At 41.1% G+C, this 14547-nt stretch overlaps 1 protein-coding gene across 1 annotated transcript in view; it reads left to right on the top strand.

The window, feature by feature from the left end:
• Positions 1-14547, top strand: part of banp (BTG3 associated nuclear protein) — a 33936-nt gene that overhangs the window by 17717 nt on the left and 1672 nt on the right. The window contains exon 12 of the mRNA XM_018664298.2: positions 10849-10989. Coding sequence (XP_018519814.1) covers positions 10849-10989 — 141 coding nt within the window. The remainder of the gene's footprint in view (positions 1-10848; positions 10990-14547) is intronic.

Genomic DNA, 14547 nt, shown 5'->3' with positions numbered 1-14547 from the left:
GATGACCTTCATGCTGAGCCTGACAGCAGCATTCCTTTGTCTCTCTCTAGGATCTTGGAACAAGTTTTGGCCAGAGTTTGGTTTAGATTTTGCACAACAACACACATTTCCTTCAGTTCTTCATATCAGTTCACAGAGTACATGAAGTGTTTCCACAGATTTCCGTCAGCCGGTTAAGTTATTCTGTTCCATATACCGTATCTTATGCCATGCACAACATGCATTAACAACATGCACTATTTGAAATTGCATTGTGTTATACGTAAAGGCATTAATTCCTTGCAAATAGACACCAAAGTATCCCAGGATGCGAGAACTAAAAACTGCACAAAGGCCTCTATTCCCTTGGCAGTGTCTGGGAGCCTAGTCCAATAAAAAGCTCTTTTATTTTCCCTTTCTTTTAGCTCATACTTTGATTGGGTCTGTAAAATGATATGAGAGCAGAGCCAAAACAAACACACAGTGACTTATTCTTTAAACCTCGTGTTGCAGGTCGAGCTTTTCACACACATGCTGTGGTACACTACAGTGGCAGCGTCTCCTTGCTTGTATATTCTCATATTTTCATGGAACAGAGGGCTGGCGAATCTTAGGTCAGCTCTTAAATCTGATGAATCCCAGAAAGAACATAGAGACGCTCAAGGGAAACAGGGCCCAAACAAGTATGACACTGGCGATAGCACTTTATTCAAGGAGATTAATGTCTTTGTGCAGATATGGTTGCAAACAAATGACAAATTATATCTTTATCATGACCAGAATTTGTTACAAACCTCAAAGACAACACAGATCAGACTTAATCCTGATGTGTGCTTTCTTAAATGTCTTAATTTGTGTGTTTACAGAGAGGCCTACATCAAATAGGCTTTGTATGATGTCACTGTTTTTGCAATCTGGCAAAATAGTGCTGAGGCTATGTTAGTGTAACCTAGCCCACGCAATTCATCACACAAGAGCTCTCTCTCTTCCTTTGTCTGGGGCAATTTTTCTACATGTCCCCATCTCACCCTTGCTTCTTTTTTTTTTTTTTTTTTTAAATTTTCCCTGTGCTGCATAGCTGTGTTTACACCTGTCTTTTAAAGGCCAGTCTGTCAGAAGTTTACACACTCAGGTTGAATCTTGGCTCCATTCAGATCCTTTTCATAAATAAATAAAACTTGTGGCACTCTCAGGCTTTAAGTTTTAACTGCTTCACACAGATGTTTTTGCACACTGTGTCTCTGTCAGGGTCTCATATTTTGTTGCACATGTTTTCCTTGTTTGTCTGCAACTTGCTTAATTTGTATCTGTCTGCTGTATTTGTCACATTGAAAGCTACTATGATAATCCACATCCTGAAGTGGCCTGGCTCAATTATATGTGGAACTGTTATGTTGGTTGTGTCTGGTCACAAGGAGCAGCATATATTTAGAGGACACAGATGATTAGAGTATTATTCTGGCCTTTAATTCAGGAAGCAGTTTAGTAATTCCTTCTGCTGATTTCTTTACCTCTTTTTTTCAGTTATTTGATTGTTTGTTACTTAGTAAACACACACACTCACATTGTGAGTTCCCACCTCAAAGCTGTGTTTTATTGTCAGCAGACTACACAGTCTGTCCCTGGAACAAATGGATATACTAGTTTTCCTCAACAGGAGTGACTTTATATGATGGAAAATAAAAATTGGTACACTGTGCTAGTTTGGCTAGTTTGTTTCAGGCACACAATGTTTTCCACAGGCCAGTTTTCATGCTGCCTATGTGATGTAGTATTTCTGTTGTCAGAAGAGAGGTATTTTGTCATGAATCACATTTGTGACTTGAGAATAAAATTTGTTGTGTTTATTGGCTGTGGTATAATGGAAAAATGGGGGTGTTGATATGTGTGGTGATGCATTTTCAATACAACGAGTCCTGCATGGGCAAAACTGCGTTTGTGAAATAGGTTTCTTTCCCTGTGTGATCAGTTATTCAGGAAATGAATGCATTTTACGATCATTTGTTATAGGAAAAACTGAAAATGATCATCCCTATTCTTTCACTCACAGCTCGTCAGTCGTGTGTCAGTGTGTTGATTTTTGAGTAAATCATACTGTCCAGTAAGTAAGCATGCTTTGTTTACTGTTGCATAATTCTCCAGAATGAACTTAAACAAGAATTTTCAGTAAGAGATAAGTGATAGGCTTTGGAGCTGTGTTAATAAATAAGGGGCCAAACCATGGGGTCCAGCTTTATGGACAGAAAAGAATGAGGTTTCTTTGTAGTTGAGGAGATAGGCAGCGTTAAAATGTTGAGAAGGTTGCAGACTGACCCCTCTGTCTGCCCTCTGTCCACCCATCATCCCCTGCACTGCCACGGGAGATTTACTGCATGCAATGAGAACAGTGTGCTACACACATCTCACCATTCACTTTGTTTGTGTGTTTGTCTAACTCCTCGTGCACACATCGAACCTGTGTGGTTTGGCCGCAGACGTTCGTGTATCCACTTTCATGCCAGTCTGTGCCAACTGAGCCCTGAGCTTAGTGCAACTGTGCCAAGCTGAAAATCAGAACAAACTGTATCCAAAGTCCTCTGGCGGCCTATAAAAACCCTCTCATGCAGACGGAAGAGGAGGCAGACCCATGAAACTATAAAATAACCAGTCTTTTACTGCCCTCCCTGTCTGTCATAGCCTCTTATCTAGTGTCCCTCTTTCTTTCTCGCTGGGCTGTGATCTTACCCCTGCACTGATGCAGACCAAATGGAGGATTGGAAGATGAAAGGAGTGACTGATGAGGAGGAGGAGGGGTGAAAGAAAAGAAAAAAGATGGGGAGAGGAAAGCCAAAAAAGGGCCACTGTCTGGAGGAGATGTTTTGTCCCATTGATTATTAGAAACTGACACCAGTTGAGCTGTGAATCAGAAACACTCTGTTAAACAAATACATGGTACCAGGAGCCACATAGGAACATAGAAAGGCAGTTATGTTAGCTGAGGCACACAATGGCCTCTTTTTCTCTTATCCATTCCCATTTGCTGTCACTTTCCTTTGTAAATATGCGAAAGCAGAAAGTAACGAATAATCTAACAATAAATTAACAGAGGAGCAGAAAATCCACTGCTGAGTGAGCTCAGTTTTTAGAGGACTCTCCCTATCAGATAGTTTAAACCCCATGTCGTGTCAGTCTGAGAAATCCAGCACATCCCAAGAGACCGCTATAAAGCTTTACCAAAGTTACTAATCCTGTCATCCACCTGCGTCATTTACTGATGATGGACCTGAGTGCCGCCCATCGGGGGGTTTTGGATGCAATTGTCAAGAGCATGAACCCGTTCCCCCCACCTCACTCCCTCCCCCTAGCTGAACCTCTGCCATCCCTTCCTGTCAGCACATGTTACAGTGCATCTGCTGGATCCTCCCAAGCGGCATTGTTCATGGTCAATGTGGGAACTGGGTCACAGAACAGAGTCCAGCTCGGCACCGGTCCCTTCGGTGGTGCTGCCAGGACCTGTAAACACAGAACCAGTCCAGGACCAGAAAAAGTACAGGCAGTACATTTCATGTTAGGGTGACAGTGCAGCGGGGGAGAGGGATATGTAGATGAGTTGATGGTGGAGAGGATAAGAAAAAGAGGGGCCAAAAGGGGGAAAAGTGAGGTAATACAGAAGGGATGAAGAGGAAACAGATAAATTAGTGTTTTCACCTCTGAACTCATATTGTGCAGCAGTTGCTGACGTTCCTACAGTTGTATGCATTTGTGCCAGAGACATCACCTCCCTTGATGCCTGCTGTCAGTTAGCTTTGGTAAATGTCTGGCGTTCTAGGACAGTATCTCTTGTAATTGTCATTTCTACACACAAAGCAGATGCTTGAACAATGTGTAGAGTCAACCTCACAGCTTCAGGGTGTGATTTGTGCTGGAATCGAACCGCTGGCCCGTGGCCTGAGTTACTCAGTTGTCCTCTTCTCTCTGCTCAAGAATGTTGTTTCTAGTGTGTAAGGGGTTGTTCAGATTCCTGTGATTCACAGCACTAGGGGAGGGTAAAAATGAGATGAAAAGATACAAACAAGATGTTTTATGACCAATGTTTAGTATAAGTGGGATGTATGTAAGCAGTCAAGGATTTAGAGGTCTAGTGGTAGATCCTGTTTCAAAGGAGTAGTGGTCTGCTTTGTGTCCTTGTGGCGTCAGGACCGGGAGATAGAGGGCTGGAGATTGGGGAATCCTTAGTTCTGAATGTGTCTGTGGGTGTGTATGTGTTTGTAGCTCTGCATTTTGCAGCAGTGCAGAGGAGGGTACCCCCAGTGGTGTATTCTTTTGTCTTTGTGGGCAGAGCCCAGGGTCGCTGGCTGTGTGAGTAAGAGGGACCAGATGTTTTAGATGCATTTCAGGGTGACTCACCATCAGCAACAGGCTTGATGCAGCCCTGCCTCGCCAATCCCAGGCCTGCAGCACTCCATCATCCAGCAGCTTCAACTCCAGCAGGATCCTGTCAGGGAAAATACAGCAGTAGTGAGTGAACTGACACTGGACCTTGGGTTGATTGTAACCAGGTTAAGGCAGCACTGTTATCATGTAAACATCTTAATTAAGGAATTTAACACACAGGAAAGTCATAATTAGAAAAAGCAGGGAGCAACTTGCTTAACAGAGCTAGATTACTCATCAGTCTTTCGAATCACTCTTGGCATGTATAAAGCATAGTTAGATTTTTTTTTTGTTTGCACACCACAAACACTGGATGCAAAGTTGTGTGATTTGGGAAAAAAAGCTGCATGACTAGCAGCAGGGAAACAATAAAACTTGTTTTTCGTGGGAATGATAGCAAAACAGCTTACATAACTTACACTGCAACTAAAAGGTGTTGTAAAATTCACCAATGCAAAAAGTTAAAAATGCCAACAGAATACGATATTTTCAGACCACCCATTCTCCTGGAGGTTAACGTGACTATTAAACAAATAATTATGCCGGAGAAAGGACAAGACAGATGGTTGAGATGGATGTTGCATGACAGAGAGTCCTCTGAACAGTTTGCTTTGTTTCTTCTTTTACTAATGCTGGCAGATGTACAGGCACAGTAAAAGTGAGTGCATCTGATAGATGTGATGCCTCAGTGAGTTAAGAACTCCAGAATGCTACAAGCTTATGTAAGATGACAGATGTCTTTCACAGTGGATCTGACATTCGAAGTAAAACTCTCAGATTCTTGGCTGCTGTGCGTCAAAGGTGCTCAATGAGTTCAGGACCCAGTGTGTCTTCTGTTGTTTGGAGGTTGGTGTGCAGGTCGTAATTTCCCCGAGGGAGTCATCCCAAAGGGATCAATAAAGTCCGTCTAAGTCTAAGGTCGTTAGAAGGTCGTTCTCAGGTCATTTGGACTTGTTTAGTCTTAAAATCATTTTTATTTGTTTTTGGATATTCTGTTTTCAGTTACTAGCACTTGGCACTTTAAATAAGATGTATCACTTAAGTTGTGTCAGAAAATGACATTTGATTTAAGAAACATCCTGGCCTTCATCATTATGCATTTGTAGATCCTGACTCAAGATTAAATGACTTGTTAAGATGGGTATTTTCTGTAGTATGATATTTTGTTAGTGGAGTTTTACAGCCCGTGTATATCATCTCTTCTGGCTCCATTGAATTAAACAGGATAATTGGAAACACGATAAAGTCATCATCTTAAATCATGAAATTTACCGACTGTAAAAATGCCTCAGTCAATTAAGCAGGCCAAGTTTGGATTTGCACGAGAGAACAGAGAAAACTTTCAGTGGAATTTTCTTCCTTTTCGTTTTTTAAAGGGGCCTGACTTTTAATTACAGCTGTTATTTTTGTCATCAGTCCCCTTTTGATTTGCTGGTTCTGGATCAGAATTCAAGTCAAGCTGGTTTTGTCATAAAACCTCTCTGAGCCCTGTCTGAATCTAACTCCCAGTCTGCTGGTGGGAGTTGTGAAGCAAAGGATGCAAGGGAGGGCTTGATTGGATGCAGGTGTTGAGCTCTGGTGTAAAAACAGTGTCAGGGTGTGGGTGGAGTTGGGAAACAGTGAGCCAGGTTACAAGGTCAGGGATCTTGGAAGACATAAAATTTATAACAAGTATGTATTTGAAAGAATAATGTGTAGACGGGAGATGGACATATCGATAATGTAACTTGTCAAAAGTCAGAAAATATAACTGCAAACAAGTGAGAGAATTCACAAATCATAGAGGAACTATGCATGATAATCTTTGGCTTCTATTTCAACCTCTGACATTTATTATTTGATTTGTATCACAACTCCTCTGTTGTCTATTCAATCAGGTCCAGCTGAAATCAGAAAATGCTCAGACTCAGAGGTAAAATAAAAGGCATATGTAACTAAGAGAGTTAATGACTGCAGTGAGACATATTTAGGCCAGTGTGTTCACTTTTCCCAGTCTACACTAAACAAGCACTCAGAGCACTGCTGTGTCTATGGGCATCTTTACAGCAAAGTCGCAGCCAGCCCTTAGGCCCCCGCCCTCCTCTACTCCCTGCTCCCCTCCCACCCCACCTACACACCCGGAGCTAGTGTTTCTGCTTGGACATCTGTCCAGGGTTGGCAGTTGCAGATGTTGTTGACGGCTGTGAAGCTGAGAGGAAGTTCCAGCCACTCCAAAGTCCAAATGTTTCTTTTTTCATTTCCCTATTTTGTTTTGTTTTTGTTTTTTTTTTTCAGATCTGAAACAAGAGGAGGTATTCCTCTGACAACGATAGAAACCAGATTTGTGTAGCTCTCTCTTTTTTTTATAGAGTAAAGAAAAAACCCTGTCTTATGTGTATGTATTTTTGGTTCTTCTAAAAGGATCTTCTCGTCTTACGGGAGATTCCAGCGTGCTTTGATTACAGCGAGGGTGAAGCAAAATCTTTAAAAGCATACTCAGACACAAACACACACATGCACACTAAGCGGGTGACTCATAGCATCGTCCGATTTACAGCTGAGTTTAACTGAGACCTTCTGAGAGCCTGGGAACTGATGCCAGCCTGCACTGAGTATGTGCGTATTGTGAAAGTTTTTTTTTTTTTTTTTTTTTTTAATTTGATACATTTCTCTGAGACTGTTAGAAAGGAGAAAACGATGGGAAATCAGAGGCATTGTTGTAATTCTGTTACATTTCTTTCAACAACCCATATTTTTTTACAGCCTTCGTTATTCAAGTTTAACTAATTTCATATGAGGTAAAAGGAGAAAAGTACGTTTTAAAATCCTCAGACAAGCAGAGATGAGGGCTGGGTTAAACAGTCTTGTTTATCCAGTCGGTTATTGTCTTTCAGTCTTGAAATCATGAATGTTTTTTGCATTAACCGGCTGTTGTTGTTCATTTTTGTGTCTTTTCCTCTCCCATTGCTGTATTTCTTTAGTGTCCTGGATCCATTACTGAAAGCATTACAGCATCAGCAAAAGATTTATTTTTTTCTCTCCTTTTTTTCTCAAGGCCATGGCAGCTTGCAAAGGCTGCAGAGAATTTAAGATGTTCTTGATTGTACAGTGCTCCTCTCTCCAGTACTGTTCAGCTTTATCATAGCCCTTTAATCCTGCTTTTCTGCTCTGCTCTTTGGCCCTCCAGTATGGGGGTGGCCAGCCAGCCAGCTCTGATTATTTAAGGGTCCCAATCCTGAAAACTTTGAGGTCAACAGTAACTAATACACTTAAGATTTGCTGATGGCCCCTGTTTCTGACAAATTGAGCTCGCTATGTCAAATCTAATATATTGGGCTGCATTTTAAGTGAGTCAGCCAGCTCATAGTTGCAAACTGATGGCAGTTAGGCAAGACTGTAAAGTTTCCTCAATCTCAGGGGACTTGTCTGCTCCAAGAAAACCCCTTCAAATATTTGTCACCTTGTTGTTTGATGTATTAGTTTTTACTAACTGTCTTGATTTGTTGTTGATTAAACATAATCTATAAGCTGAATCATTTTCTAAGTCATAAAACCTCTCCTCGACACAAGTTTGTAATTCTTTTTGTTTTTGCATCATTGCCAACTAGCTTAATGATGATTGTGTCCTATTAGCTGAATGGTAGGGTAATTATCATCAGTACTGAATCGCTTAGTAGCGCTCAATAGTGTTTTATATGAACTTCCAACCTTGAGGTAATCATAGACAACAAATCTAGAATTTAAGCTAGAACGGAGAGTACACTCTGAGTACATTTTCTGGGAAGCGTCTGTGAAGTGGATGTCCATCTCAAGAGTACAGATTTAGTTTATGATTGTTTTTGACTGACTCAGACTTTAAAGCCAAGCATGACAGTATTTCACTCAAATGTAGGAGACGGGTTGTTCTGACAAAACAAGTCGTGGGACAGGATGTGGGCCCAAGAAGTTCCTGTGTAATCGCTGCAGAGATCTCACACACCATTCCAACTCTGTGCTTTTGTGAGCCTCTGTGTGCTGCTCCTCACAGCTGAGAATGCAAACTGCTCTCAAATGGAGGTTGAGAATCTAATTGAGTGAGACAAGTGTTTACGATCTCAAGTGTCAACCATAGCATCCCTTGAACCACGGTAATTGTACATTTAGATACACTAGTTGAACAACACAGACTCCTCATCATGCTTGAGCATAAACACACACACATATGACAGCAGACAGATGAGCACTTGGCAAAAGAACATGTTTGATTCATAATAAGATAACATTGTGATTAAATGTGGAGATAAGGATGCATCTCTGTGGATGCCTGCCATGACAAAAACACTTAAACAGCTGGTTGTGTGTTTGGTTTCTCACTGTTCTCAGTTAGATGATTGACTGAGGAACAATGTTCTGTATATGCGCCTTAAAGGAAGAGTTTGACATTTGAGGAAATATCATCGTTCACTGGTGGTACTGGTAGGTGATAGATGTTTTTATTTTGGACAGAGCCAAGCTAGTTGCTTCTCCCTGCTTCCAGTCTCCATGCTAAGCTAAGCTAATTAGCTGCAGGTTCCAACGTCATATTTAGAGGACAGGCATAAGAGTGGTATCTTCTGTTCTAATGCAGCGCAAGAAAGCAAATACACATTTCCCAAAATGTCAAGCTATTCCTTTGATTGCTGTTTACACCAGTCATTCAAGCTATATTCTCTAATTGATCAGGAATGTTTTATGGGTCATCAAACAGGGTGATTCATTTGACCCAGTTTTAATAGTCTTTTGCTATATTAAGAGTCTAACTCATCCACCCTCAATTCATGTCTGTGCTTGAAGTGTCCCAGTTGTCTGATCGGGTGAGTCAGGCAGACTTCTTAACACTAATCGCTTCCATCGGGCCAGTCGGGCCTGGTACATTATGGTGATGAAGCGGCAGATTTTGTGGTGAAACTGGCAAAGTCTTCTAGATGACGAGGCAAGCCGGGGGGGGGGTGTTAACTGAACCTTTTGAGACTGTCACTAACTGAACTTCAAAGCAAAGGTCGGACTAGGGGTTTGTGGGACTCTGGGATTGGAAGGGTTAGGGGGCAACAAACATCATCTGTAATTGAGGTTTGTGAGGTTTGGGTTTTTCTGCAGGCTTGCATATTCTCCCTTAAATTTTTAATGTCTGTTCAGCATGTCCCAGCCAGTACCAGCACCAAGTGCAGCTGGAGGAAGATTGAACTGGAGACGGAGACCTCACATAACATTGCAGAAAAAGCATACAAAGACAACATATAAATGAAACCTGCCAGACAGGAGACACTGAAGAGGCCTGTGTTCAGTCTAAGGCCATGAAACGGGGAAAAAAATATAAATGAGATCACGCTGTTGGTTCATGTAGGAATGCCCTTTATTTCAAATCAGCAGTTCCCCCTCTTCTGAGAAACTTATTGTTGGAAAGCTCTGAGCCACACTGGAGGGTAGTAATGTGGTCTGTGACCTTTGTCTGATTAAAACGAACATGCACAAGCTCAAAGCTGAGTGAATGTTTCCCTCCATCCGTCTTCCTCTGTGTTTGTGTTGACAGGATGATTGTACGTTAATTTGCATGTCTGTTGTCACATGGGAGTTATGCTATCCAAATTAACAGCAGTGCTCTGCTAATCCCAGAGCTTGTGTGTGTGTATTTGAATGTATGACTTTGCACAAGTGTATACACATACATGTGACATTCTCTGTGTGTTTGTGGTTGCTGACTATATATAGGAATAGCCTCAAAAAACTATAGAAAAACCCAACAACTCTCCAGCTGCACTGCACTGTTCTGTAATTAGTGCATCAAAACCGCAGAGCTCTAATGTCGCCTGGCTGACTTTCAACGCTGTGGGAGATTAGGATCCCCCTGCGATGTCTCACTAACCATTTTCTGCCAGTTCCCTTTATTTCTTTGTCTAGATAATGAAATCAACCCAAATAAAAACAAATGCTAACTAGCATATCATGTTATGGAGTCTGGGGTAACAAAACTTGTAAAAATATAATTGAATTGAATGGACCATAAAGTTCCTCTCAAACTCAATGCATAAACAAAGGGTGGGATGCAAAAGAGTGAGAACAGCGTGGCTGAAATGTTTATTTACATCACTCAGATACTACCGCATGACTCTTTCCTTGCCACAGAGTGACTTGGTGTGTTTGTGTGACGCTGTGCCTGTACACACTGATGGCTGTAATCAATGAAGGAACATAAACACATCAGATAGCGCACAAATGAGGCTTTCTGCTGTTTGTTTTTATTTGGCTCTTGTTTCTAGTGGTGTGCGCTGTAGATCATCACAGAGACAGCCAGATTGTTACTTTTTAAACTCATGGAGCTAAATGGAGCCGATGATTGGGGGGGCATCATTCAGATCTCTTTCACTTATATTTAAAAAAAAGAGACCAGGGCCACTGACAGGATCACTGATGATAATACTGGAAATGTCATTGATGACTAACAACTTTCCTCTGTTCTAGGTGCTGCGAGGAGCTCAGCTGATAGCAGTGGCATCAGCTGATGGAGGGGCCACAGCAGTAGAGGGCTCCCCGCTGCCCCCTGACATTCAAGTGCAGTATGTCCAGCTAGCCCCTGTCGCAGATCACGCAGCTGCTGTACAGGTAAAACAACACACATGCTAAAACACAAGCTCTTCCAGGCTCTCATACGTGTGTACACAGACACAGATTGTTTGTAACTGGGTCACAGTCCAAGTGCTGGAGTATGCAGCCATCGTTAGTTTGAGGTGAAACAGACCCCAGTATTAATCTAAATCAGTCCCTCTTCACATGTGTTTGTTTTTTAACCAATCCATAATAAATGATTGTGTTCTCAACCTCTTTTCCTCGATCTGACGTACGTTCACAAGTAATCAGTCTTTTGGTGATGCCATTAATCTGTGCAGAATACTGAGTGCACAGCCATTTTGTGTATTTTTGTACTCTGTGGTGTAGTCAGTGCTCTTGATCCTCAAATACAAGAGTCTTCTGGATAATTTCCTGCTACTATAGGTTTATGTTACCCATCATTGATAAATATTTCAGCTTTGTCCCTGGCAAAATGCTTTTTTTGTTGGTCTGGTATGTCAGATGGAACTAAATACACAGTGCTCATGGGCTTCATCAGCTGTTTCTGGTGAAGATGCCAGTCAGAGCCACAAAATTACATTTTGCAACTAATTCAAAACACTGTCATTCCAGACAAACAACAAAACACCACACTACCTCAAGTCATAAAAAACTGATATGAAACCCAAAAGGGATTTCATTAAACTTGCTAAAACTATCCAACAAAGCTTAGCTTCTCTGCCAGTAGTTGCAGAGGAAACTTTTCTTCTATGCTCAGTGATGAAATGTTTCTTGATTCAATGCCCCCCTGAGCTTGTAGTTATTGCCAAAAATTCACAGCCTTGTACTTTTTAAAATACATTTAATGAACTGAATTTTTTTTCAGCACAGTTGCTATTTGTTTGTACTGATGACTCAACAAGTAGAATTTCATGCTCGTCCAAGTGTTGAAACACTTCGACAGCCAGCCACCTCACATCGCCTGCCCGCCCATTTTTCAACACTATACAGCCATTACGTTGGAACAGTGGTTCATTGTGCTTGTGTCAAGCCCCCAAAACACAGCTTTTTAATCTAAAAATCTTACACAAGTGAAAAATACATTCTCTCTAAAGATGAAAAATACATTCACTTGGAAAGGAGTGGCAAATAGTTAATTGTCTTTATGCTGAAAAATTCAGCTCCATCCACCTAGAAAATGATACAGAACTTATCTTTTCTGCCTCTCATTCAGTTTCAGAAATTCATACATGCTTTTTTTCTTGTATAATTTCCCCCCCCGTTTTTTCTTTTCCTCTTTCAAGAAATTAGGCGCTGACTAAGAGCCAAAGTGTCTGGTTATTGGGCCTGACACCTGCCTTCTTTTGTACTATAATGGTTAGATTAGCTTCGTAATGAGGCAGAATATATCCTGAAATATTTCATTCATAATTACTGTAATGTTGAAATAGAAATATGAGTGTAATTTCAGCAATTTTGCCAAACTGCTTGCAGGTACAATGATTGTGCTTTTCCCCCTGTTGTCATAATTTTGCTTTAATAAAAAGCACTTAGCTTTCAGTCATTGTGACGGGTGTTTGGACAAACAGTAATTTAACATAATAAAGTGCAGTGTTACAAGTAGAAGAGTAGTAATTAGTAGATATGCCTACAATCCCTTGACGATTGAGCTTGTTGAACAACAGCCACATGTGGAATCAGGATGGTGCACAGGCACATGGCACGGCTGCCTTTGAAGTGGTCAGTTTAACTCTGAGGAATATAAAAGAACAGCACTTTTCCATTGCTCTCTCTGCTTTTGTTTTCCTCAAATATGTTGAATATCATGTTTCCTCCCTACTGCTTCTTTCCCTCATCACATGCTAAAAATGGGTACCTTCCAGTCCTGATGTGAATCAAGTCTTTGTTGTGTTGCTATAATATATATACAGAGAGTACTTCAAATGATATGTGGCTGTGTAATATAGCAGTCTTGTCCTGATATATCATCTCCTTGCAGACTTTGTAGTGTGACTGATCATGTTCACTTCCCTGCAAGACATGCGGATAGCAAATGTGCTGACCGGCCACGCATCAGGTTTTGGGATTTCCTTGTTAAGACTTTGTCTTCTCAATAAGACCCTGTCTTGTTGTCCATTTGTTGTCTGGAGTTGTCAAGGTAATTGGTTCCGTTCCCCTGTGAGCGTGGAGGTAGTTAAAGCACTCTATGCTGATTAAATTTTTTGGGTGTAGATCATACACAAACTGATAGACCCTGAAACACTATTTATTTTTGTTTTCATGAGCATGCACAATTATTGCCACCCCTTGCACTGTATTCCAAGATCTGTGCTCCATGTTGCTTGGCGCAGAGAGCAATCAAACTGTTTACTCAACTGATTCGTTTGAATAGATTTGTATGTCTAAAAAGAGCTCTTTTTTCCCCCTAATGTTTGATTGTACACAGATCTTGACCAAAATCAACAAAGTTGACAGAGGTCTGATCAGTCATCAGCTTTCTGTTCAGTGGAGTTTGGGTTCAGTAAGGGCACATGGATGTAGTCAGAGACAGCATGAAACCGCCTGTTAACAACGTGGCGTCTATTGATCAGACAAAATTTAAACTTGTCAAAAATGCTCCAGACCCAAAATAATGTAATGTGTTAATGTGCCAAGACAATAGGTTGGTGTTAAGATACATCCAGTATGTTCAAGTAGACGTTTCTTTAAATTTTAAGTGTGGCTTAAAGGACCTCACTGAGTAAGAACCTACCTAGATCTCTGAAAACAATACCGAACCATGTGACAAAATATGTAATGCATGCAACTAAAGACAAGGATGGAAGGAAACCAAAAGACACAGAATAGCACCGACCAATCACAATGATAAATAAAAACCGAAACTGTAAAGACACTTTGCAAAGTCAAGTAGCTAATGAGAAAGCATAGATACTTGGCTTGGTGGTACAGGGTGGGTTATTGTCACAGTTGGGTTCTGATGTCCGGGAGTGTAAACATCGCTGACTTTCAGTTCAAAGTTCAGAGCAAGGTTAGCGCTGTTTTTTTTCCCCCTTTTCTCAAAAGTGTTGAATCGAGAGAATTGCTCTCATCTGTTTCCAGACATATGGAAGCATTTATAGAAGTTCTTGAAAAATTACTTAGGCTTTTGTATTTATTTATCTCTGCATTTTTCCTCTCTCTTTATATAATAGTTTCCATTACACAAACTAGACGAAGTAGGAGGGCAACACACACTGTGACATTTTCGTTGGGCGTTTCTGCAAGTTGAAGCTCAATTTTGACTCATCGTGGTTTATCTCAAATACAGGACTTAAGTCTGGACTACAGAGCACCAACAGTCTGGTTTAAGCACATTTCTTCCAGAAATGTCCAAAAACAGTTTCTGATATAAACAATTCTCGGCAATGAATCCATTATCCATCACTATCTTCAAATGTGGAGCACGGCCTGTGTTATGACACTTTCACATGTCCAATGTTTCAAACACTCATTGAAAAACATGGATCCATATGAGTTTTACTTGGCCTCTTTACTGCCAGTGGTTACAGTGTGTCAGCCTCATGTGTTGTTGCATTGTGTATGCTGCTGTGGTGCAGCTGTGATCCAGTCAAC

Source organism: Lates calcarifer, linkage group LG10 (assembly GCF_001640805.2).
Source record: "Lates calcarifer isolate ASB-BC8 linkage group LG10, TLL_Latcal_v3, whole genome shotgun sequence".
Taxonomy (NCBI): Eukaryota; Metazoa; Chordata; class Actinopteri; family Centropomidae; genus Lates; species Lates calcarifer.
This window is presented reverse-complemented; position numbering and strand designations above follow the sequence as displayed.